Source organism: Bos taurus, chromosome 24 (genome assembly GCF_002263795.3).
Source record: "Bos taurus isolate L1 Dominette 01449 registration number 42190680 breed Hereford chromosome 24, ARS-UCD2.0, whole genome shotgun sequence".
NCBI classification, from domain to species: Eukaryota; Metazoa; Chordata; class Mammalia; order Artiodactyla; family Bovidae; genus Bos; species Bos taurus.
The window spans coordinates 52,602,549-52,629,535 of NC_037351.1; the positions used below are offsets into that span (position 1 = coordinate 52,602,549).

Here is a 26,987-nt window from a genome sequence, read left to right on the forward strand (position 1 = left end):
ATGGTACAGTGGTAATTCTTGATGTCCAGTGGAATTTTCAGTCTTTCCTTCTATTAGCATTGCTAGTAGAATGGCTTCTATTTATATCTTTCAACATTTAGTTTGCTACTTTTAATTTCATGTGCTCATTGTAAACAGTAAAACAAGGTCCTTCACATTGTATCTAGAATGATGTAAACGGGCAGTCAGAGTGGAATAAGATTTTATAGTAACTGCTTGGTTATCTAAAGCATGTATCAGTACTTGGAAGAAATTCCCTGGTAGGCCAGTGGTTAGGACTCAGTGCTGCTGGTGCCTGGGTTCAATCCCTGGTTGATGGACTAAAATCCCACAAGCCACAGGATGCAGCCAAAACAAAAAATACCTGTAGTAAGTCTATATTCCCTGTTTCATGCTGAAACTGAACTTTTTGCTTATGGTCATGAATCCCTTTAGCAGTAGAAACTGGCCATATACAATAGAATCGTGTTATTAGTTTGCCAATATTTTATGAACTCCAAGAAATCCTAATACTTTTTTTTTTATTGAGATATAGTTGGTTTGCAATATTGTGTTAGTTGCAGTTGTACAGCAACGTGATTTGGATATATATTTTTTTCTGAAATACATGTGTGAGTGTTATATATATGTATGTATTTTTTTCCCATATGGGTTACTAAAAAAAAATTCAGTATAGTTCCCCATGCTACACAGTAGGTCCTTGTTGGTTATCTGTGTTATATATAGTAGTGGGGGAGGGATCATTTAAGAGTTTGAAATTAACATATACACTCTAATACACCTTCAATTCCACTGTTGTGCCTTTGGTTTCTCTTTCCTTCCTTCCTTTAGAATGGATGGGAATGCACCATTCCGCATTTGCTGCCGGGCTTTCCTTGCCTTCCTGCACGTTTCCTGCCCATGTCCCCCTCACTTCTGACAGCCTTCTCTCCTTCCTTCGTAGCCATCCTGAGCTCCAGTGTCCTCCCATCCGCTCCCAGAGACGTGGTCCCTGTCCTGGTCTCTAGTCGGTTTGTCCGTCTTAGCTGGCGCCCACCTGCAGAAGCAAAAGGGAACATTCAGACTTTCACGGTCTTCTACTCCAGGGAAGGTGACAACAGGTAGGTGCAATCAAGAAATTCAGCTTAACCCACCACGTCTTTCAATGTAGACTGTGTGGTGATGGTGGCCAGAGGTCTTGAGCAGGACTTTGGAGACTGTGAGGAAGTTCTGCCCCCTGCCTTTCACTCGTTATTCAGTGGAGATAATTGAGTTGCTTGTGTGCTTTTTTTAAAGCAGGATTGTGTACAGAAGCAAATTCAGGGTTTTTTTTTTTTAATTTTTTATTTTCAGTACATTGAATCTACTCAAAAACATTCTAAAAATGTACAACTTTTCCTTTTAAACAAAATATAGTAAAACATTTTTTTAAAAACCCAAATAGAATATTTGACATTTACAATTCAAAATCAAAGTAGCAGAATATTAAATATTTACAAAACTGTATCTTTTAAAGATATGTATAACGTTACATGCAATTGACTTGGCATAAAAGAATGGCTCAAAAATGGGAGATTTCCCCTCATTCCTAAAAAGAAAATACATCCAGTAGAAGCTGTGTACACGAGTTTTTAGTTTCAGTACCAAGGCCTGTCTTTCTGCATCTAAGAACTTTAGATGTGTGAGGGGCTTCTTATAACAGCAGGGTGGGGTGTCCGGTGCAAATTCAATTATTTATAAAAAAACTTCTTTGAAAAAAAGACAAGCATGTAAATATATACTATCAGGCTTTGGTTAAGTCTCCTTAATTTTCAAAGTGTTAAACAGAATTCTGAATTCTTAATTAAGAATTAAGCTACGTATTAATAGAATCAAATGTGGGAGAACCAGTGTGGTGAGGTTGCAGTTTCATCTCTGTCAATGACATGAGGCGATCTCCAGAAAACCACATAACTTCTCTGAGCCTCATTTCATTCTTAAGTAAAGAGAATCTAGTAGTACTTACCTTAAAAGTTTTTGTTATGATTAAATTAGGTTGCAATTATAAAAGTCACTCAAGAGCAAGAGTCTTTAATATTATTGTCTAGGCAAAGTTAAGTTCAGTTCAGTCTCTCAGTCGTGTCCGACTCTTTGTAACCCCATGGACTGCAGCACGCCAGGCCTCCCTGTCCATCACCAACTCCTGGAGTTCACTCAAACTCATGTCCATTGAGTCGGTGATGCCATCCAACCATCTCATCCTCTGTTGTCCCCTTCTCCTCCCACCTTCAATCTTTCCCAGCGTCAGGGTCTTTTCCAATGAGTCAGCTCTTTGTATCAGGTGGCCAAAGTATTGGAGTTTCAGCTTCAGCATCAGTCCTTCCAAAGAGTATTCCGGACTGATTTCCTTTAGGATAGACAAAAAGTTTTTGTTATGATTAAATTAGGTTGAAGTTATAAAAGTCACTCAAGGTAAGAGTCTTTAATATTATTGTCTAGGCAAAAGCGCGCCGTATACGTCTGATTTCAAGATTACAAGCTGCTGTTGCTTTTAACTTCTTTGTTGTTTTATTTTGTTTTCTGGGTTTTTTTTTTCCTTCCTTAAAGTGTTTCATGATTTTAAGGCTTTGAAGTTTGATTTGTAAGTCTGTAATAGATATTGCTTAAGTTCCAATCTATAAGAATATACTGTATATAATATCTCATTTCTTTAAATTCATTATGCTTATTTTATAATCTACATTAACCTTTCTTATATCTGCAGTCTGTGTGTCTGATTCAGCAATATGTTTCTTCTGACTCTTCTTCATGGGAGCTTATTTTTCTTCCCATGTTTGGGCTATTCTTGAATTCTATTGGGCGATTGTGAACTCTAGTCCTTAGAAATTTGTCTGAGGGAATTTTTGAGGCCCAGATTTAAAGTACATTCTCCTGGGAAGATTTGCTTTCCCAAAATGAGTCCATATTAAACCAAGTTTTTGTTAAGATGCATTTGGTCCATGCAGGCCTCATGTGCTTAGTCCCTAACCCCATGGACTGTAGCCCGCCAGGCTCCTCTGTCCATGGGATTCTCCAGGCAAGAATACTGGCGTGGGTTGCCATGCTCTCCTCCAGGGAATCTTCCCGACCCAGGGACTGAGCCCAGCTCTCCCACACTGCAGGAGGCTTCTTTACCCACGGAGCCACCAGGGAGGCAGGTCGCATACTGATATTTCATTAGTTATCAGAAAGCCCATTAAGTATTTGTTTTTCTACCATTTTTAACATATCAACTTAAGTGGGTAAATGCAGACTTGTGTTAAGCAATTTTAAGAGGGTTTATTTATTATTTTTTCCTGTTCCAACTAAGTTAAAACTGACACTGGGATATAATTTCATTTCATTTTCATTTTCATTTTCCACTGAAGCTTGCCTTTTTTCAGGATCCTGGCTATATGCAGGGTTCTCTAATAAGACCTTATAGCCTACTTTAACGGCAAACTTTGTTTCTTATTCTCTTTTCCTGTTAGTTTCTAAAATTTATAGGTCTAGACTTCTATTGATGGGCAAGTACCCTAAGTTAAAGAGTCATCCTGCAAGTCTGCTTTCCCACTATAATTCTCTTATTTTGCTGCCAGCATATTCATGGGTAATTTTTTTTTGTAAAAGAGATTTTGAATAATTTGCCCAGCATTTTTTTCACATACTATCCAGCTAGCCATATTGCTTGAAATGGAGTTTTGTTATATTTATCAAATGCCCATATGATTGGTATCATTATTATGTATCATTAATTACTGGCATTTGAACAGGTATATTTGCATTTAAGCATGTTCAATGTTTGGAACTTTTATTAAAGATTAAAGCATAAAGCCATTCTGTAAATATCTCACTTAGAATGAGTCAGAAAGCTAGGGAGTTCCCATTCCATTTTTAAAGCATTTTTAAATTTTCTCTCATTTGTTTTTTTTTTTTTAATATTGCCAATTAAAGATGATTAAAAGAGGAGCATGTAAAAGCTGAATTTACATCAGAAAAACATTATGTTGCCAAATCCGAAGGTTCTGTAGACAAGAACACCTATTTTGAAATATACTCAGTGGACCTGCCTGTGCCTCTCACACAGAGAGGGAACAGCATCATTAAATTCTTTAATGGATGAGGATTTTGATAGGGTAACTAGGATCTTTACAAAATATCTGTTCACTTGGCGGAGTTGCAATTCCCAAATCTTTCCTTCCACATTAAACCTCCTCTTAAATAACTAGTTCAAAGTGGCCATGTGGGAAATATGACCTGTTTTATGCATCTCTGTATGTTTTAGAGGGGCATGAGGAAAGAAGAGAGCGAGAGGGAGAAAGAAAGGGAGCTAGAGAAGCAGAAAGACCAAGAATGGACACGTGTCCTGTTGGGACCCAGGCGTCCGCAAGGCTGAGCTCACATTAATCCCAGTAATGACTATCCATTCTTCTGCAGGAGAAGAGACTGGATAGCTGTCACAGTATTACCTGTGCCTATTGAAGGCATGTGGGGGGGAAGCCCAGATCAAAGCGTCAGGCTTCTAGTGTCTCAAACTTGAGTGCTTCAGACACATGGCGATCTTCAGGAACCCTTCAGGGTCCGAAAGAGACAGTATACTTGGGCTGGCAGGAGTGGTCTTTAGTTCAAAAGGCTGCAGTGTGATAACCAGATGGCACGCGGAAACTTCTCTCCTGCTGCGTCTCAAAATGCTTTTCTTCTCAGTTCACAGCAGCCGTTAAAGTATATCCTTTTTAAGTTTCTGTTTTCTTTTACGATTTGACCTGCCTCTACCATGAAAGGAAAGAAATACACCAGCGCCTATTGCCTGTGTTCCCTAGGGTCATTCATTACTGTGAAGAAGCAGGCCTTTGTTTCAGTTTTATCTCCACAACTACATAACTCTGTGACCTTAGCAGAAGCCTCTTAAGTTCCTTGCATGCAGCTGTGAAGACTGGAGGTAATAATTCTTGCCCACTTGTCTTCCTGTGTTCACATGGGTTTCTTGGAGGCATCTTAAATTCAACCTGCCCAGAACCATTCTCACTGTCTCCTCCTTAAGTATATATTTTCTTCACTTTTCTTAGTTTATGCTTGTCCCTTTCATCCTGTTGGCCAAGCGAAAAAACCCATGTCATGTTTTACTCCTCCAGCTCTTAGCGTTGCCATTAGTCACCAGGTCCTCTCATGTCTATCTTGGCCACAGCTCAGCCATGTCTCCTTTCTTTCTGTTATCTCCACCATCACTTATATGATCTCTGACAATAGTTTCTCACCTTGTAATCCATCCCCCTCACTGTCTCAAGCTGTCTTTTTGAAATACAGTTTGGATCACTCACTTCGCTGCTTAAACAATGTGAAAGTGTTTTAAATTTAAATATGATCAAATTTCTATATAAAGACATGCACATAACTACTACCAAATTCCCTTGAATGGAAATCTGTCTGCAATCTATACATAGATAGAGTGTAGTGCCTCTAACCTGTGATGGTTAAAAATATACCACGTATGTCCAAATGGCTAGACTTGGAAATGGCACCACGGTTTTATCAGATGTGAGCTTTGTGAATTTAATTATGTAAAAACCAGGAATAATATCTCTTTGCTGTGATGGGTGAAGGGAACATGAATTCTACCTATCAGAATTGCTGTGAGAACTAATTGAAAGAATTCAGTGAAAGCATCCAAGTTAGTCACTGCACAGTGGCAGGATGCAGGTCTCAAAATTGTTTGAGCTCTAAGACAGACAGTATGGAAAAGGCTGAAAATAAGGCTCAAAGCTGAGGGTTGTATCACCGCAACAATGGGTTGCCATCTTTTATATGAACCACTTATGTTCAAAGCTGCTCACTGTTTCCTGCTAATAAAAACATTCTATCCTTTATTCATCTATTGATATCTTCCATACCTTTCAAACCCATGGATCAATCCTCCATACCCTCTTGGGCAGTTATTCCTCTGGCCGTACCGTGATTCTTGTCAACAGCACTCTGCAAATTCTCCATGCTCTCACTTTCAGACATCATACTTTCTCTGATTTTCCTGTTTCTCTCTTCTCAAATCTCCAGTACCTTCCCTCTCTCCCCCTCTTTAAATGACCTTCCTCCTAGTTTCCTGGAAAATATTAGTACTCGGAGTAGAAGTTATATAAGCTTCCATTTAAGACTCTGATTACAGCCAACCTTGATTCCACGGGGACCCTGCACTTCATTGATTCTATGGTCTTCCATGGTCCCTCCTCCTTCATGTTCTCCTTCACTTATTAAAAGCTAAAATCCTGCAGTCAATTCTTAGAAACACTGACACACACCAATGCTTTGCTTATGATTCTCATTTAATATTAGTTTCTCGGGAAAAAAAAAAAAAACAACTCAAGTAAACTAATTTTCTGTCTACTTTTTCTTGTGCTCTTGGAGCTGAATATACCTGGAAGAAAATATGCGGCTGCGCTGATAGTCTTAAAATTCTTCACTACTCATCTGGGAGTTACATTGCACAGAGCAGTCAGCCTCTCTCACACACGACCCTAGATATATTTAAATCTCCAATACTTTCCCTCTTTCCCCTGCTCTTAATTAACCTCCCTTCTAATTTCCTGGAAAATAGTAGCACTCGGAATAGAAGTTGTATAAGCTGCGTATCTGATTTACCTATCTCAATGGATCTTTAAGTATGGAACCTGTCTTTCCTCAAATTGCTGTGAAAGAATTGGCCATGCTCTTAACAGGGCCAAACGTTCACTTATGTACTAGATCCCACCCTGTCTTGCAAACAAGAAAGCTTCAGGTCAGTCTTTCTCCTCATCATCAGTGTTTTGCACCTTGGGCTATCATGCCCATCAGCATGCAAGCATGTATCTGTATTTTCCATCTCAACAAACCATTCCTCTCAGTCTCATTTCTCCCTTCTCTATCACTTCATTCTTTTCCCTTTTACAGCAACAGACCTCGAGTTGTCTAGGTGAGGTGAAAGTCACTCAGTCATATCTGACTCTTTGCGACCCCCTGGACTATACAGTCCATGGAATTCTCTAGGCCAGAATACTGGGGTGGGTAGCCTTTCCTTTCTCCAGAAGATCTTCCCAACCCAGGGATCAAACCCAGGTCTCCCGCATTGCAAGCAGATTCTTTACCAGCTGAGCCACAGCGGAAGCCTTGTCTAACTTTACTCCAATGCCTTACCTCATATTCCAGTTATGATTCTATCCCTAGTATTTTACTGAAACCATCTTAGCAGGGTTTACCAGGTGGCATCCGTGATGCTAAACCCAGTAATCAATTCCTGGTCCTCTCATAACTTGGATAGTTAGCAAATGTTGTCACTGTTGATCACTTCCCCTATCATTAAACATATTCTTCCCTTGGATTCTATAATAGACATTCTCCTGATTCTACTCCAGTCCTATGGATTCTATTCCATTTTCAGGCTTTTTTTTTTTTTTACATGTTACTCTTAGTCTCCCTGACCTGTGAATATTAAGTTGCCCTAGAACTCAGACTTTGGAGATATCAATTCATCTAGTTTGTGACTTTATGTCAGTATTTTGTCAATATGTTGATGCCTTCTAAATTTGTATACCTGGACCTGATGTTTTACCTGCAATGCTGAATCATATAGCCCAATTCCTTTCTGATTTCTCAACTTTGATTTGTCATGAGCATCTAAAACTTATAAATGAAATATCTATTTTGCTTTGACCTCAATCCCCTTCCAAAACTTTGTCATGCCAGAGGTTCCTCCCTCAGTAAAATCTGCATATTTCTCATTATTCAAGCCAAAGTCTTTGGAGTAATTGTTAAGAACTCTTTTTTTCCTGAAACCCTACATCAAATCCATCATCAAGTCTTAGCAGCACTGCCAAAATATATCATGAATCCTTGATAAAATAGGATACCTGATTTTTGCTACAAAATAATACTATAAGACTGGCTTTTGTGATTTATTTTAAGCTGACTGATGGGAATAATTGGGTCCTCATATCATTCTGTCTAATTTTGTATTGCTCAAAATTTTCTATAATTAACAATGTTGACTATATAAATGAAAATAAAACATATACTGAATCCTGCCACTTCTTACTTCTTACTACCATCAAGTCTCATCCATACTATTGCTACAACCTCTCAAGTCTATTCTTACCTTAGCAGCTGGAGTTAACCTAGAGTTCACACAAGTGACTACCTATCTCATTCAGAGAATTATCAGAAATCCTTCTTGATCTGGCCCCATGTCACCTTCCCAACTTCATCATTCGTATTTACTGTTTTCTTATTCACTCATTCCTCTCCAGTCTCCCTGACGTCTCTGCATTTCCTCTATATGTCAAGAATCCTTCTCCCTCGAGACCAGTGTCCTAATTCTTCAGTCTCCCTAGAATGTTCCTTCCCTCAAACATTGGACATGGGTCATTCTGTCTGTCATTAAGTCTTTGCAGAGATGGTATCCTCTCTTGGAAGTTTTACCTGACTGCTAACCTTCCCCGTGTCCTTATTCATTCTTATTTTTCACCACTGAGTTATTACCTTTTAATTATGGTTTCCTGAAAAGGGTTTCTTACCACCAGAATATATGCATTATGTGGGCAAGGATGTTTTTATCAGTTTTATTCATTAAGCTATTCTCAGCACCCAGAGCAATGCCTAGCTTAGAGTAAAACCCCACGGAATAGTTGTTAAATTGAAGTTCCAATTGAAATGTCAGTCACCATGTGAAACTCTCCAGGGTCTTATAGGTCAGAAGTCATCAATTTCTCCTTTATCTGCCCCTTTCACTTTGATTATGTGATTATGGTAAGTATTTGGCACCTTGTATCTGGTTTTGTGTTTGTTCGACTATATGTGTATTTCTTTCCCCAGCAATTGAGACAGGATCTTATTTATAATTCTGTATCCAAGTGTCTAGTTTCCTGACTTCTGCAGATGTTTACTGATCGGAACTGATAAGATAAAAGTGGCAGAGAGGCAGATGTGATATTCTTAATAGATTTTTCCTCAACCAATAAAGCAAACTGTGTTACTGAGACGATGAAAATGCTGACTGCAATTCAACGGAAACTTTTTAAATTGAGAAACAAAAAGTTGATTTTGAAATTTGATTCTACTATCTTGGTTCATTTTCTGTTTTCTGGCTCTCAACTAGAACAAACATGAGCCATGTGTCTGAGCGATTAGCTGGGATGCTTATTTGCCCGTATAGGTTTATTTAGCCCCTTAACACAACAGCTTTTTAAAACGTAGTGGATTTAACATTCGCCTCAGATTTGCGATGGCCTTGTCAGGCAAATTACTCTAGCTCAGATTATCATTAATCTGCCTGACTGGTTAATGGTGTCAATAATGCACGTGCCACGGTTAACATTTTTTATTCAGCCCCTCAGGAGCTTTCATTGCATAAGTCAGAGGCCAACATAAATTCTAGAACCTGAAAGCCAGAATTCACAGACATCCAGCTGTCTCTCCCTACTACCTAAAAATCTTTAGAATGGAGAATGATCTTAGGGATCAGAGTCCAACTTTCTGCTACTTAAACATCTAGCCGCTGATGCCCAAGGGAGGGGTCAGTTGCATCCCTAAGACCACAGAGTAAGCATCCACACTGAGACACTGAGAGCAAGCATTCATTGACTACTCACTGGCACCAGGAAGCAGGCATCTTACATAAATTATCTTATTTCATCCTCACAGCAAAACATTATCCAGACGAGGCTTAAGGAGGTTTATACCTCCGCTATACAGCTGGCAAGTGGTAGCACCAGGATTGAACGCAGGCCTGCCTCCCGAGCAGGTGTTCTCATCTCTACACCTGCTTGTGCTCAGCAGTTAGTGGACTAATCTGGAAGAGAATCAAACTTTCTTGATATTTTCAGAATTAGGATATGGATTTCTTCGACAGGCTTCTTTCTGATAATGCTCTGACTTAATGGTGAGGCTGATTTGCATCCTTTATTTACTATGGAAAGCACAGTAGCACATTTTTATATGTGTGTAGAACGTTATACCTTCCATTCAGCAAGCTAAAATTATATATGGAGTGTGACTCAGTGTATTCACAAGGTTATGGCTTTGAGGCTGTGAAATCGAAATTCCCGGGCTTCGATTCTGGCTCAGAACTGAACTAGCCAGGTGGCCTTGGGCCAGTTACTGGTGCCTTCATTTCCTTATGTGGAATAATAATAGTGCTTGACATGGAAGGTCGTGATGGTATCAAACAGGGCTGAGAAAGTGCCTGTAACACTTGGTCATTGCCTGGGACAGATGGATCCATGGGATGGATTCATGTGAGTTGAAAGTGAAAATCAATGAAATAAAGGCATTTCCCAATTCATGTTTAGAGAGAAGTTTATCGCTTTCACAAATGTTAGCACATTTGATTCTCAGATAAGGCTGGTATGATAATCTCTGTTTTACAAATGAGTTTTCCTGGCTCAATTCAGAAAGTCTATAAAGCATCAAGAATACACAGAAGAACTACACAAAAAAGATCTTCACGACCCAGATAACTACCATGGTGTGATCACTCACCTAGAGCCAGACATCCTGGAATGCAAAGTCAAATGGGCCTTAGGAAACATCACTATGAACAAAGCTAGTGGAGGTGATGGAATTCCAGTTGAGCTGTTTCAAATCCTGAAAGATGATGCTGTGAAAGTGAGATGATGCTGTGAAAGTGCTGCACTCAATATGCCATCACATTTGGAAAACTCAGCAGTGGCCACAGGACTGGAAAAGGTCAGTTTTCATTCCAATCCCAAAGAAAGGCAATGCCGAAGAATGCTCAAACTACTGCATAATTGCCCTCATCTCATACTCTAGTAAAGTAATGCTCAAAATTCTCCAAGCCAGGCTTCAACAGTACTTGAACTAAAAACTTCCAGATGTTCAAGCTGAAAATAGTAGAGGAACCTAAGATCAGAGGAACCAGAGATCAAACTGCCAACATCCATTGGATAATCAAAAAAGCAATAGAGTTCCAGAAAAACATCTACTTCTGCTTGATGACTATGTCAAAGCCTTTGACTGTGTGGATCACCACAAACTGTGGAAAATTCTTCAAGAGATGGGAATACCAGACCACCTTACCTGCCTCCTGAGAAATCTGTATGGAGGTCAAGAAGTCACAGTTAGAACTGGATATGGAAAAACCGACTGGTTCCAAATCAGGAAAGGAGTATTTCAAGGCTGTATATTGTCACCCTGCCTATTTAACTTCTATGCAGAGTACATCATGTGAAATGCCAGGCTGAATGAAGCACAAGCTAGAATCAAGATTGCCAGGAGAGATATCAATAACCTCAAATATGCAGATGACACCACCCTTATGGCAGAAAGTGAACTAAAGAGCCCCTTGATGAAAGTGAAAGAGGAAAGTGACGAAGCTGACTTAAAACTCAGCATTCAAAAAGCTAATCATGTCATCCTGTCCCATCACTTTCATGGAAAATAGATGGGGAAACAGTGGAAACAGTGAGAGGCTTTATTTTGGGGGGCTCCAAAATCACTGCAGATGGTGACTGTAGCTTTGAAATTAAAAGACACTTGCTCCTTGGAAGAAAAGCTATGACCAAACTAGACAACATATTAAGAAGCAGAGACATTACTTTGCCAACAAAGGTCCATCTAGTCAAAGCTATGGTTTTTCCAGTAGTCATGCATGGATGTGAGAATTGGACTATAAAGAAAGCTGAATGCCAAAGAATTGATGCTTTTGAACTGTGGTGTTGGAGAAGACTCTTGAGAGTCCCTTGGACTGCAAGGAGATCCAACCAGTCCATCCTAAAGGAGATCAGTCCTGGGTGTTCATTGGAAGGACTGATGCTGAAGCTGAAGCTCTAATACTTTGGCTGCCTAACGGGAAGATCTGACTCATTGGAAGAGACCCTGATGCTGGGAGAGATTAAAGGTGGGAGGAGAAGGGGGCGACAGAGGATGAGATGGTTGGAAGGCATCTCCAACTCAATGGACATGAGTTGGAGTCCATTTCCTGTCCATCACCAAGCTCCGGGAGTTGGTGATGGACAGGAAAACCTGGCGTGCTGCAGTCCATGGGGTTGCAAAGAATTGGACATGACTGAATGACTGAATTGACCTGACAAAGCATCACCTAAGAAGCTATACAATTAGGAAATATTATAAGCAAGGATTTTAATGCAAGTTTCTAGTCCAGTGATCTCTTTACTATATCACACAGAGTAAAAGATACTTCCTAAAAAGACTGTGGGAGTTCAGATGGGGGAAATAAAACACTTTCATAAGCATCATTCAGTTTAATCCTCACAGAAACCCTGTGAGTTTGGCAGATAAGGGGCTGGTATCTTCCTTTGCAAATGAAGCCGAAGAGGTTCCGAGACAGCCCCTGACTTGCTCAAGGTCACACGACTGTTTTGTGGTAGAACAGACACTGGACAGGGGCTTCCAACTTGCAGCTGTTTGCTTTCCATGGCTTTATGCCACTTCAGGAAACCTCTGCTCACTGCTTGGAATTAGAGACCAGCTGTTCATGACTGGCGTGGAGAATTCATTTTAGAATGCATCGTGCATTATGTTTTCAACACAATGTTTACATATTCTTTCCTTGCCCCTCAGAGTTGAGGATCATGCAGCTGATGAAGCTTGTTATGAAGGGAGTGTGTTGTGATGCAAAGACAGCATGTGACACAAAGACTCAGAATCCAAAGCTCCACCTTCAAGCTGAGTCAGGCCTCCTGTCACTCTGCTTCTCTGCAAAGTGTAAAATCCTGTCCATCCTAAAGTGTTCTAGATCACTAAATGAGAGAAGAGTGATATAATTTTTCCTGTGGTCTTGATGCATATTGAAATATAAAACATGTCATTGACAGATTTCCAGTTTAAATGAAGGACCCATTATTCACCTGTGAGTTGACCATGTGTCCAGAACTGTATTGGAAGTAACAGAGGAGGGTATAACCTCTTAGAAACAGTTTAGTCATGTTTAGTAGGTAGGCAGGACTAAGGTGTATCCGTGAAGATGGAGCAGTGGGGAAAGATTCTAGAAGTAGTCAGGAAGCAGAATGGACAGGACAGGATGGAAGATTGGACAATAATTGTGAGACAGAGGGAGTTTTCAAGGGTTATTCCTAGGATTCAGCTTATGGCGAGACAAGTTGCTGAAATTAGGATGGTGAAACAATCCAAGTTTGAGAATGAAGATCAGAAAGTCACACTCAGACATGCTATGTTTGATATACTTTTCAATATTCAAGTTGGAATGTCAAGCAGGATCCTCCTTGAAAATAGAAAGCTGGAGCTCAGAAGAGAGGTTTGGGTTGGAGATATCTATCAGGAATTTGTCAGCATGGAGATGACAGTAGCAGCTAGAGAAGGGTAAGACCGGCCGACCCCAAATCACAGGATGAGGACAGGACCCAGAGGTGAGTTATATTTATTCTGAGGGTATTGGCTGGAACTAGTAAACCGAATAAATCATTTGAATCCAAAACTTCTCCTTTTCCATGAAAAAACAACTGTATTTGTTGTTGCAGTCATTATTGGTTATATAACTAGTGTTTTGGATGTGTGCTAGATGCTAAAACAAATTATGTTAAGACAAAATTAAGCCTGTTCCTTAGAATGTGTGTGTGTGTGTGTTTAAACAATTCAAGTAAAAACAGAAATTTTAACCAAAATTTAGTGAAAATACCTCTGACCAAGAAGATGACTTCCATTCCCCCATTATGCTTTGTCTAGGGGTGGGTCACCTCTGAGCCTACTTTCCCTTCAAGAGAACACTGATTCCAGAGTCTCTGTTTCTGGGGTGAGAAAGGGTGGCCCTTGGGTGGTGGTTGCTGCTGTCACTTTGAGCCCTATTTCAGTAAATAGCTTGTTTCCAATTAAAATCTTCCCGTCTTTGCACCCTTGCTGCTTTTATTAAAGAAATAAAAATTAAAGTAGAATGGATCAAAAGATGTTAAAAATCTCTCCATTAAAAGTACCATAGGTCCTTCCTGAAGAAGGAGTATTAATAGAACTCTTCCTTTTTAAAGCAATTAATTAGGCATTTGATACATCAGGACAGGATCTGTTGCTCAGCTCACAGCTGTGACTGCATGTTAACACCCTGCTATACTTAAGCAAGAGGATATATGTTTACTTAAGATGTACACTGCAGACTGATTCAAATGATCCTCTAAGAAATGATACCACCTTAATCTTTAAATTACTTCTGAAACGTAAATACAGCAGTGCTGAATTCAGCTAATAAACACACACACAGAGGTAATTTTCTATTCCCAATAAAGGATGATAGATTTTTAAAAAAACCTTCTTTGAGGAGATCTCACTCTTTTCAAATCATGAGAAAGAAACCTAGGAAAGTGAGGTGGCATCTGAAAGCCACCCGAAGTTGGAAGGAAACATTTCAGAGATCACACTCTGTGAAGATGTTATATAATTATTCTATTAACGTTTTTATTTTTATTTATGCTTTCATTTAAAAATGAGCACCAGCAGCATAGGCATTATTATAATTATTTTTAATTTTTAGTTAGAGGGTAATTGCTTTGCAGTGTTGTGTTAATTTCTGCCCCACAACAGCGTGAAGCAGCCAGAGGTGTACATATGCCCCCTCCCTCTTGGGCTCCCATCCCTCTAGGCTGTCACAGAGCTCCAGGTTGAGCTCCCTGTGTTATACAGCAGTTTCCTACTAGCTGTCTGTTTTGCATATGGTAATATGTGTCTTTCAAGGCTACTCTCTCAATTCCCACCCTCTCCTTTCCCGCTGTTTCCACAAGCCTGTTCTCTGTGTCTGTGTCTCTATTCCTGCTCTGCAAATGTTCATCAATACTATTTTTGCAGATTCCATATACATGTGTTAATAGATGATATTTTTTTCTCTTTCTGACTTACTTCACTCTGTGTAACAGGCTCTAGGTTCATCCACCTCACTAGAACTGACTCAAATCTGTTTCTTTTTATGACCGAGTAATAGTCCATTGCATATATGTACCACAATTCCTTTATCCATTCATCTGTCAGTGGACATCTAGGTGGCTCCTGTGTAGCATAGGCATTCTTTATCTGTAGTGAGTATATGCAGGCTGAGTGTCAATAGGATATGAATGGAATATGACTTCTCTTCTGAAATAACTCACAGTTAATTCAGAGAGACTAACATATCTGTCAATACAATGTGAGGCAGGCTGCAGTGGACATGTAAACCAAAAGCAACAGAGGCACGAAGGAGATGGTATTTTATGCTGCTTGAATCAGAGGATGTAATGGTAGGAAAGCTCTAGCCAGGAGAATTTATTTGAGTTAGAGTTGAAGAATGAATGAGCTTCTGCCAAACCAAGAAGGGACTGAGTCAGGAGAAGGTAACTCCAAGATAATCAAAATTAAAAGAATTAATGAAAGTCGGAATGACAAATGTAGGGATGGACAGGTTGTTGTGGGGCTGAGTGACCCATTTACAGATGATTGTGTTAAGGATTGGGCCATGTCTTAAAGGTCTTTGAATCCTGTCCCAAGACTTGGATATTGTATTAACCATAGAATGGCAGCCAGCATGATGTTTTGGGCATGGAGTTGACAGACTATGTATGTGAGAAGAGTGTTTCTATCAACAGAAGACAGAACTGGGAAGACCAACGACGAAGAACTAGGAAAGCTATTTTAATGCAATGCATAGTAAGTAGGAACCAAATCAGGAGCCAGTTCCAGGCACAGGACAATATAATCTAACCAGAGTTAGGGCTCAATGCATACTGCTCAAGGGTGCATTCCATGCCACCATGTGTGACTCCCTGAATTAATACGTATCAGCATTTAAGTGTTACCAACAAGGGTTCTTGGCCTTCTTAATCAATAGAAATTGATCAGAGTCCAGACAAGAAATTTAGGCAAGGCTTTACTGGGGACCCTGCTGCAGCAGCAGGGAGACAAAACCCAACCACAGGTTCCCTTGCTTGCTAACTCCCCGAGGGGAGCGGAAACTTGTTCCTTGTAAGGGGTGAGGATAGGGGTGTGTCTGGGGATCAGGCCAGAGGAGTGGGTTGCGTGGTTTGCCCATCCCTTTTTAGGTGGCCTTGTGTGCAGGGGGCATGCCCAGTACCCTGGTTTTGCTCCAGGCTCCTCAGAAGTGGCACTTGGTCTCTTTGTATCTTTTTTGGTCTTTTTGTGTCTTTCATCCAGAATTTGCCCTAAGTGCCCATGCACGCAGTTATTTCTAGTCCCATACAGTTTCTTCGTATTTTGTTGCTCCAAGACAGGGTTATCCAGGTGCAAGCACAGCTGCATTGCAGCAAAGGGTCCCAGGCCCCAGCCTATCTCATAAGGAGGTTTTAGATGAAAAGCCTGATCTCAACAAAGCAGCAGAATTATTGTTACTGGGTCAGAGTATATGCTTTTAGAACACAGTAGTTATTTTCCAAGAAACCTTAACCAGGTAAACCAAAGCCCAGAGAACCAGAATTTACAAGAAAGAGGTGCTTCTTATTAACAAACTCCTGTTAGTCTCCACGTGAAGGTCAGAGAAGGCAAGTTGCCTACACCTTTTCCAGCCAGCAGAAGAAGACAGACTATATAATTTATACTCTGTGGATGGTCAGTGAAGGAATAGGCCATGAGTGGATTCTGGGCTCTCTGCTTCAGTCAACTTAATCTTCACTTGCCCACACTGACTCAGAGGCAAGTGGAAAATAAGTGGAATAATGATGTTCTGGACAGTTCATCTGCCACCACAGACCATGACTCTGAGTTCTATGGGTTTGATGGGTAATTATGTCTTCAGAGTCTTCAGCGAAAACTTCTTGGAAATGCAGCCAGGGTCCCCTGCCGCTTTCCCAGGAGTGGTTGGTGCGGTGACAGGCAGTACCCCCTGGACACGTAACTGGACAAACTCCTAACCTCTCTGTTCTTCAGAACCTAGTGCATTTATCTGCCCATTTACAGAGGAACATGGGCTAGAATGAGCAAAATGAAGTCCTAATTGCTAACTGCCTAAAGGCAGAGGTATGGAGAGTTTACTTTAGGTGCCTGCCATCGCCAGCAGCATGCAACCAGAGAAACAAGTCACAAGCTGTCCTTCCAAATTTAGATTTTATTTCCTTGTTGGGAGATGACTCACAAACGTTTGCTTTCAGCTGTTAAAGAACAAATGGGGTCATCAAAAGCCACCTGCCAGTCTTTGTAACTGAACACATCTGTGGAGGGTGACATGGCCGTAAATGTTGTTTTCTTGGAATTCAATGGTGTCACATTTGACGTCACCCCGTAGGACCCTAGGAAGCATCAAAGCAACATAGCACCAAAGCCCAGATACCACAGGGCTGGGGGACTATGCTGGGAAACTCGGGGAACACCATTCCTTCTCCACTGCTGCTGGCAAAGCCTTTTCCCTTTCAAAGAATATTGCCGTTTTCATTATCGAAACTTGTCTGATGCCTCTAGTTCTGACGACTTTAAAACATTGAAGTACAGCTGATTGACATCGTTGAGTTCATTTTGGTTGTACAGCAAAGTGATTCATATATATGTACCTATATATGAATACATGCATATATTCATATGCATGTATTCATATATGTGTGTATGTGTGTATGCATATACATGTTCTCTTTTCTTTTCTTTTCCAGTATGGTTTATCACAATATTGAATGTCGCTCCCTCTGCTCTACAGTAGGACCTTGCTGTTTATCCATTCTCTGTGTAACAGTTGGCATCTGCTGACCCCAAGCTCCCAATCCATTCCTCCCCCACTCCCCCTCCTCCTCTCAAGCACAGGTCTATTCTCGACATCTGTGGGGCAACTTTTTTTGATTTGACTTATCTCTGTAAACAAAATTAACCTGACAGAAAATGTCAATATTTATTTGTTTTTCTTTGTGATTGTACCTCTTATTACTTTCTCTCTTCAGATTGTGGAAAGTCCTCTTGAACTCAAGAACACTTCCTTCCTATGAGGTTGTCTTTTTTTTTTTTTTTTTTTTAATAATAATAGAAATAGCAGCAGTAGTAAGTGCCATGTATGGAAGACTCCGTGAATACCAGGTCTCATGCCTACTGCTTTATATGGTTTACATACAGCATTTCATTGAAATCTCTAGAAACTCTATGAGGTAAATGTTTTTATAGCACCAGTTAGCACTTGAGGACTCTGAGGTTCAGATAAATTAAAGAGAAAGCTGGGAAAACAGCCCTTGGCTTTAAAATGCTATGTGTGTGCATGCACACTCAGTCATGTCTCCCTCTTTGCGACCCCATGGATTGTAGCCCATCGGGCTCTTGTCCATGGGGTTTTCCAGGCAAGAACCCTGGAGTGGGTTGCCATTTTCTGCTCCAGGGAATCTTCCCAACCCAGGGATCAAACCCACATTTCCTGCATTGGCAGGAAGATTCTTTATGACTATACCATCTGGGAAGCCTTAAAAATCCTGAGTCTTTTACCTAATCTACCTAGGAGTTTGATGTTACCTCACTCTGATGGGATAAGTAGATTCCTGAAAATTGGCACATAACATGGAAATGCTTAGATTAAATCTGTATTTAAAGCCATTAAGAGCCCACGTTGAAGAAACTAGTGGTGAAGATACTTTGTTCACATTGTGTATAACATTGAAGAAATATCAATTTTCTATATCAGTGAACATAATTTCTTCATAACTCTTAATATCATAATTTGGGATATTTCTGAAAGCTGCTGGATCCCATGTCCTGGCTATTATAAACAGTGCTGTGATGAATAATGTTCTAATGAGGTGGATGAAACTGGAGCCTATTATACAGAGTGAAGTAAGCCAGAAAGAAAAACACCAATACAGTATACTAACACATATATATGGAATTTAGAAAGATGGTAACAATAACCCTGTATATGAGACAGCAAAAGAGACACTGATGTATAGAACAGTCTTTTGGACTCTGTGGGAGAGGGAGAGGGTGGGATGCTTTGGGAGAATGGCATTGAAACATGTATAATATCATATATGAAATGAGTCGCCAGTCCAGGTTCTATGCACAATACTGGATGCTTGGGGCTGGTGCACTGGGACGACCCAGAGGGATGGTACGGGGAGGGAGGAGGGAGGAGGGAGGAGGGTTCAGGATGGGGAACATGTGTATACCTGTGGTGGATTCATGTTGATGTATGGCAAAACCAATACAATATTGTAAAGTTAAAAAATTAAAAATTAAAAAAAAAAAAACAGTAAAAAAAAAGAAAAGAAAAGAAAGCTGCTGGAGATTATAGGAACCTAAAACTCCCTTCCTTGTGATGAAATCCATCATCCCCTTTTTATGTGAGTGACGTTTCTATCATATGATCTTTGATATTCTTACCTGGACACACCCAGATGTTCTTGTCTTTTTTCCTTTGAAGAATGCCTTTTCAATGGGTTATGTCAGCACATCCTAGAACACAGCTATTTCACAAAAATTATTTAGTAATTACCTAAATAAAGTCAATCATGAAAGCTGTCCTTCCTTATAGATACCCGAGGAGTTTGGCATGCAAATTGGACCTACATGAGTTTGGGTGAACTCCAGGAGTTGGTGATGGACAGGGAGGCCTGGCGTGCTGCAATTCATGGGGTCGCAAAGAGTCAGACACGACTGAGCGACTGAACTGAACTGAATTGATATTGCTCAAAGGTCTAGAAAATATATCATGAAACGACTCACAACAGGTGATAGTCACCCTCATCCTCACAGTGGTTTCTGAACACCCAGTGTCCCTTCTTCCTTGTAGAATTCCATGTCTTCTACCCAAAGTGCCCATGATCCAAATAGGCCCCTTGTTTTCCCCTATTGTTGAATGATACTGATTCTGGAATGAATCCAGAATGAAGCCCCAGATCTCACTCTTAACTGGGATTTGCTGACTATGAGTCCTTTGCAAAAAAAAAAAAAAATGTTTCTCTAAATTTTACTTTTGCATTTGTAAAATAATGCTAATAAAACCATCATATTTATATAAAAAGAGAAGAAATACATATAGCAGCTCCTCTACTGAAAGAAAATAAGATGCAGGAGTCTATACATTCATAAGGCGTGCAATCTGTTTATGAGGATTTTCTTTTAAAAAGTAATATATTGGCTTAAATAATTTTAGTTTGGTAGAGTCAATGAGTGTGATGTGTGGTACATGGGGATATTATCTGATGTTTCTTAGTCTTACTATAGGTCACTATTGAATCCCACCAAACCCTTCCCCAACTCTGTCATAATTCAGCCTTGTGGCAACTTAACACAGTACTCATACAGGAATGCCTGCTGCTGCTGCTAAGTTGCTTCAGCCGTGTCCGACTCTGTGCGACCCCATAGACGGCAGCCCACCAGGCTCCACCGTCCCTGGGATTCTCCAGGCAAGGGAATGGGTTGCCATTTCCTTCTCCAATGCAGGAAAGTGAAAAGTGAAAGGGAAGTCGCTCAGTCGTGTCCGACTCTTAGCGACCCCATGGACTGCAGCCCACCAGGCTCCTCCGTCCATGGGATTTTCCAGGCAAGAGTGCTGGAGTGGGGTGCCATTGCCTTCTCCGACAGGAATGCCTAAACCTGGGCTATATCCAGATTCATATGGGATGCTTGGGTTTCATTTGTTTATTGTGATAAAATATACATAACATAGCACTTAAAATTCTAATCATTTTTAAGTGCAGAGTTCTATGGCATTAAATGCATTTACCTGTGGAGCAACTCTCCCCTCCCCAGAATTCCCAACTGAAGCTCTGTACTCATTAAATACTAACACCACATCCCTCCCTCCTCCTTGCCTAGGTTAACACCTAGGCTTCATATTTTAATTACAAGCAGTGCCAGATAAACTCATGCTAACTGCTATAACAACTAAACCCTCAAGCTTATAATGGCTCGAGTTTCTCTGACTCTATAAAGTAGAAAAACAATGTTCCTAATTGACAGGCAGTTCTTCTCACAGGTCCATTCCAGAATTCTTGCAGAATTTAGACTCCTCCATCATGATGTGGGGCTTCCCAAGTGGCTCAATGGTAAAGAATCTGCCTTCCAATGCAGGAAGATGCAAAAGATGCAGGTTTGATCACTGGGTTGAGACTATACCCTGCAGTAGGAAATGACAACCCACTCCCATATTCTTTTCTGGGAAATACCATGAAGAGGAGCCTGGCAGGCTACAGTCCATGGGGTCACAAAGAGTCGGACATGACTGAACGACTGAGCACACACGTCATCAGCGTATGGTTCCAAAGTCTGCCTGCTGCTATGTGGCTCCTCTCCCCAGGCCTGGAATCAGCACGGACATGTGCACTCACACTCATTGGTTAAACCCAGTGCCATGGGTTCATCTAGGCTTCACGGGGGCCAGGACATAGGATCCAGTGCATGGAGAAGGAGAAATGAGTTTGAGGAGGAGCCAGCCAGTCTCAGTCATATCAGTGAAAGTAAGAGTGTATATATACCCAAGAATCACCATTCATCCCCTTAGAACTTTGCTTTCACTTTTCTCTTTGGAAACTTAATTTGCCCTGTCAGAAAAACAGATTTCATTTGAAATATTTCCCTGAAACAAAATAAAACTTGTAAAATTGAAATGAACATATAATTCCACTGAGATGCAAGAGGTAGCATCTAGAAATAGAAACCTTAAGAAACAGTTGAGTGGCTTAGAAGGAACTCTTTCTTCACATTCAATTACACGAGACTTGTGAGGATATAAATATCTAAAACCATGTGTGTCCTTAAAGCGTACTTGAGAGGTTCTTGTTTCTAATGTGTTAGGATCTATATCCATAGGATTTGTCTTCTCTTAATATGTACTATAAATCCCACCATGATCAGCCTATTAATTCATTTGTTTGGAACCACTAAGGAAGATCCCCTGGAGGAGACCATGGCAAACCACTCCAGTTTTCTTGCCTGTAAAATCCCATGGACCGAGAAGCCTGGCATGCTACAGTCCATAGAGTCACAAAGGGTCAGACACAACAGAAGCGACTTAGCATTTGCACACACACTAAAGAAGGTTTTAATTGGAAAATGAATGGGAATCCTGTAGTAGTGGCTTGAAGAAAAGGCAGGAAGATGTGTATTGTACTTCCTCCCCACACAGGAGGGAGTCTACTTCCTTTTGCTAACTTCACTTAACGTAACCACAGGACTTCAATCTCTATACACATCGGCATTTAGCATCTGCCTTTCCCTTTCCTATAATGGAAGAAAATAATGCATTGGTTGGCAGTACTGACAAAGACTGACTTGTGGAATAATCGAAACTCTAATTTCTGTCATTAGCTCAGTGTTTGCAAAATGCATCTCCCTGCCTGCACTCCAGATGTTCATTCTTATTTTACTAGCTCTTTGTTATGAGTTTTGACGCTAAATGGTAAAGTGTCAAGGGGAAAGACTTTAGTACACAAGGTTCATGGGAACGGCATAAACTTGAACTCCCCAGAAACCCTGCAACATTTATTTGTAGGCCCTTCCAGTCCGTTTGCCTCCCAGAGTGAGCCTCTGAGACCTTGCCTTACATGCAGCGTCGACAGGAAAGGAACCTTTGGGTCCACCTTACTGCTCTCGCTTGTTAAGTAAAGGTTGTGCCTGAAAGTGTTCACGTGGGAATCATCTTTTCCTGTGACTTTCGTTTCCCAGGGAACGAGCAGTGAACACGTCGCAGCCCGGGTCCCTCCAGTTCACCGTGGGGAACCTGAAGCCAGAAGCCATGTACACCTTCCGGGTTGCAGCCTACAACCAGTGGGGGCCTGGGGAGAGCTCTCAGCCCATCAAGGTGGCCACTCAGCCTGAGTGTGAGTATGCGACGGGAAGGGCCAAATTAGGAAGTGCTCGTTTTCGTAGGTGATATCTTTGAATCCCTTCGTAGTAGTTTATTGAGGTGACAAAATAGAAGATTTCTGGAGCAACACATTTACCCTGAAGGTTTTTAAAGATAAGATAACTTTTTAACAAAATGGTCTCCTGACTTTGGTGGGTCTGCAGAGCAACAAATTAACAACTAGGAAGGCCTGATCCATCCATCCGGTCTACATATCCACTCCCGAGTGAGTGAGTGACTCTAGCTGCCAGAACTTCATCATCAGCATTGGGGTTCAGCCTCCTGCACTGATTTTTTTTTTTTTCAGATTTTTCCGAGTTTGTGTATGAAAAGTATTACATCAGAGAAAAACCAATGGTGTAGGACTTCTCAGTACAGGGGCTTATTCAGTAACTTGCTCATATACTGAATGCCGTACAGAAGCTTCCAAAAGCAAACCCAGATTCAAGAAATGTAAATCGATAATTTCTACTGGGCAATCTCACTATCCTGTCATGTAAATGACTATATTAAGCTCCACAAACAAAATAATGCTGCTAAATGTTCTCTGACCAAATTATAATTTAGTGATTTCTCCTTTTATCAAGGAACAAACAGCCCCCCAAACTGCACTTTTAAAAGAGAGTTCTGTATTTCTTACAACATTTTGAATTTTCTACTAAAATTCTGATGTTATTTGGAAAGATTGATTGCCAATGAGTTGTTTGCCAACTTTATTTTGTTAAGAGTTTTAAAAAGTTGTAGTCTAATGGTTAAATGAACTAAATGACTGCTTATAATGAAGTTCATCCGTTGTTTAGACATTTAGACACCTAGTTTCATCTACTCCTGTTTGTATTTTTTTTTTCAAATGATGCTGTTTTATTTGTATTCCCAATCATTTTATTTAAAACTCTATCTATCTTCAAAATCACCTCACATGCTTTTGGAAGAACATGAAGTAGAAATCAGAAATATTTTAATTGGTAAATAAGAGAAAATAATCTTTGGATTAGGTTACTTGTTAGGGATTTGAAATCAGCAAGTTAAAGAAGATTCTGAGAGGTAGTCTGGGTGCTGGCACCATGTTTTACTCTGGGCAGAATCTCTGTTCCTTTTCTCATGTAGCCAAGACTTCAAAAGACCAGATGAGAACAGATTGGGATAAAGGATTTGTTGGGGGTGAGGAGAAGACTAAGCTGTACAAGTCTGAGAGATACGTGCATCACAGAAATAAAACCTCACACAGCATCTTTAAAGCCATAGAAATGTGCAGATTTCAGGTCATATATAGAAAATGCAGGCACCCAAGCAGGACCAGCTAAATAATTTGCAGGATCCAGAAGCTACAGCAGCTCATCAATCCTTGCTCTACGTGGGACCCTCCTTAGCATGGGGCCTTGTACAGCTTCCTTGTCACGTGCCAGCAAAGGTGGTCCCGCTTCCAGGTTTCTCTTCTAAAGAATGTTTTGTTGCTCTTTGGGTTTAAATCACTAGATAATGCTGATTTCCACTTCATAGTGTTAATGGTCACATATGATTTGAGACATCAATTTTCCCATTGACTCTCTCTTTATAGATCATACATATATATAGATAATCAATGACTTTTTTTTTCTTTTTTTTAATTAATTTTATTTTATTTTTAAACTTTACATAATTGTATTAGTTTTGCCAAATATCAAAATGAATCCATCACAGGTATACATGTGCTCCCCATCCTGATAATCAATGACTTTTATAAATATTTGGTATTTTTAATCAATAAACTGAATAAAAACAAATTAGGTCTATATATATATATATATATATATATATACATACATATATACATATATGTTTAAATGGTATATGCCATATTGTGTACACAGACTGATAGTTGAAAAACCCATAAAAATTCTCTAAAAAGATCTTGTTCAGTTTTTTCATGGTAGAACTTAAACTTTAAAAGCATGTTCATTTTCAGAAGATCCAATTTCTATGGATTGTCTGAATCCTTTGCTTCCTAATCCGACTATTATCCCCGGAATTGTTTTTGTGTACTTTTCTGGGCTGACTGGCTATGATTACATTACATTGCTGATAAAAATTCTACAGTCAGCCTCATTTCTAAGACTGAGCAATGTTCTTTATCTTCTATCAATACCATTTTTCCTAAGTATCCAGCTTGAAAATCAATTTCCAGAATTTGTTTTTAAAGGCCAACCTTTCCAAGTCAAGAGAGAAGAAAGTCTTCCACTTGGAAACTGACTAATAGTAATACCTCATTTCATTAAAAAAAAATAATAAAGTACTCATGATACAATGTGTTTGGTATAATTAATAATAAAAAAATCAGTCTGTGATTATTTGTATTACACACATATGGCATTAGCTTTTATAAAGCGCAAGCAATGGTATAATTCAACTGACAAGTATAGTTAATGAATATCCACTGTGTTTCTAACACTGTTCACAGTGACTGAGACACATTAAGAAAGCATAGCTATGTAATGAGTAATAGCACTTAAAGTTCCAAGAAGCTTCTTAAGGAAGCAAATGTTTTAAATATGTAACAATAATAAAATAGGTAAGGAAACTTGCAAGAATTTGTTCAATGAAATGTAAGAACTCTGAATCGTAGATTTGCTTATGAGCCCCTTACCTGTGATGGCCTCTGGCATACGCTCAGCCTCTGTGTGTGGTACCAAATTGAATCTTGGAGATAAGAGTTTTGGGTGAGTTAGGAAAGAATAGCTTTATTGCTTTGCCAGTCAAAGGGGGACACAGTGGGCTCCTACCCTCAAAAACTACGTGTCCCCACCCAGGGGAGTTTGCTGAGGAGTTTTATGTTCAAGAGTATAGTTGCTTGCCTTCCTTTTTATCTCTTCTCTTGATATAATCTTTATGAGCTGGTTCCTTTAGTCTGGTCTCAAGTGGTCTTTGGGCTTCCCAGGTGGCGCTACTGGAAAAGAACTCGCCTGCCAATGCAGGAGATGCCAGTTCTATCTCTGAGTCAGGAAGATCCCCTGCAGCAGGAGGGCATGGCAGTCCACCCCAGTATTCTTGCCTGGAGAATCCCATGGACAGAGGAGCCTGGCGGGCTACAATCCATGGGGTGGCAAAGAGCTGGACATGACTGAAGAGACTTAGCACACACACATGCATGAGTGGTCTTCTCCAGTTGAAGAATGCTGCCATCTTCCATTTGCTGGGTTGTAATTCCATAAAGAACTTAGAGGCATTGTTGCATGTAGCCCTTGAGGCAGACCCAGGCCCCTGCCCCAAAGCTGCAGTGTTGTTTCTTAGCCCTTCCTTCCTTGTCTTTGCATCCCTTTCCTTCCTGGATTAGCAACTGTTCGAATCTGCTTTTTGGAACTCCAGGAAGGTCATGGAGGCTGCGATCTGTTCCCTACAGGGAACGGGGTTGGGGGTGGAATGGAAAGGATGGGAAGGCTTCTGTGTCCATCATGTCCAGGAGTCCCACAGGATCCTGCTTGCTTTCACATACTATCTAGGCAGTTTTTATGCCTAAATCATCTTGTCCTCCTCCTCAAATAAGTGCTTTATTACAAAGACAGCCACCTTGATCCTTTATATATCATCCATTCTTCCTCCTTCAGAAAGTAGTCTGAGAATTTTTATAGAAAACCACACTGGGCACTGGTCTCAGTAAGCATTTACTTAAAATTTAAGCATAAATGATACTAAGGCATAAAATAAAATTAAAAACTCGAATGAATAAAATCTGTTGCTTGTTGGTATTATCATAGCATGCAAGTTATGTTTTCTCCAGAAAATGAAAGTGGAAAATTATCCTGTTTTTGACACATGAAGGTGTCTTAATTTCTTCACTAAGGGTAGTGATAGTGGCCTTAGAATGCTAACCACATGTTGGCCTTTAATGACAACAATTGTTTTATTAAATCACCTCTCTTTTTACACTATATGGAGTAAGAATTATTTCCTTCGCAGACCATTGTTTATTGGAGGGTGACCTGATTGTGTTTCATTGAGGACTTTTCTTGAATAATTAATCTCTTACTGAGCAGCTAGGTAGACAGGAGTAGTTCAGGCTAGATACACAGTACTTTTAGAATAGCTTTTTACATGTGCAAAACAGCCACCTCCTTCAGTTCATTTAGATTAAGAGTCTTGTGGCGCTCACTTGCTGCCTTTATTACAGATATTAGGATGAATAAATAATGTTATCATAACTAATAGGTAGGACATGTGTATTTTATCTTCTGTGTTAACACAAAAATGCCACTTTGGCAATTTAAAACTATTTCTAGGGTAAGGAGCACTTCATCTTCCC

At 40.1% G+C, this 26,987-nt stretch overlaps 1 protein-coding gene across 2 annotated transcripts in view; it reads left to right on the forward strand.

Annotated features, from left to right (window-relative positions):
* The window catches only part of DCC (DCC netrin 1 receptor), a 1,296,534-nt gene that overhangs the window by 865,142 nt on the left and 404,405 nt on the right, over positions 1–26,987 (forward strand). For both annotated transcript variants that reach the window (XM_059881088.1, XM_059881089.1), the window contains exons 8-9: positions 944–1,100; positions 22,531–22,685. In XM_059881088.1, the coding sequence (XP_059737071.1) occupies positions 944–1,100; positions 22,531–22,685 (312 nt within the window). The remainder of the gene's footprint in view (positions 1–943; positions 1,101–22,530; positions 22,686–26,987) is intronic.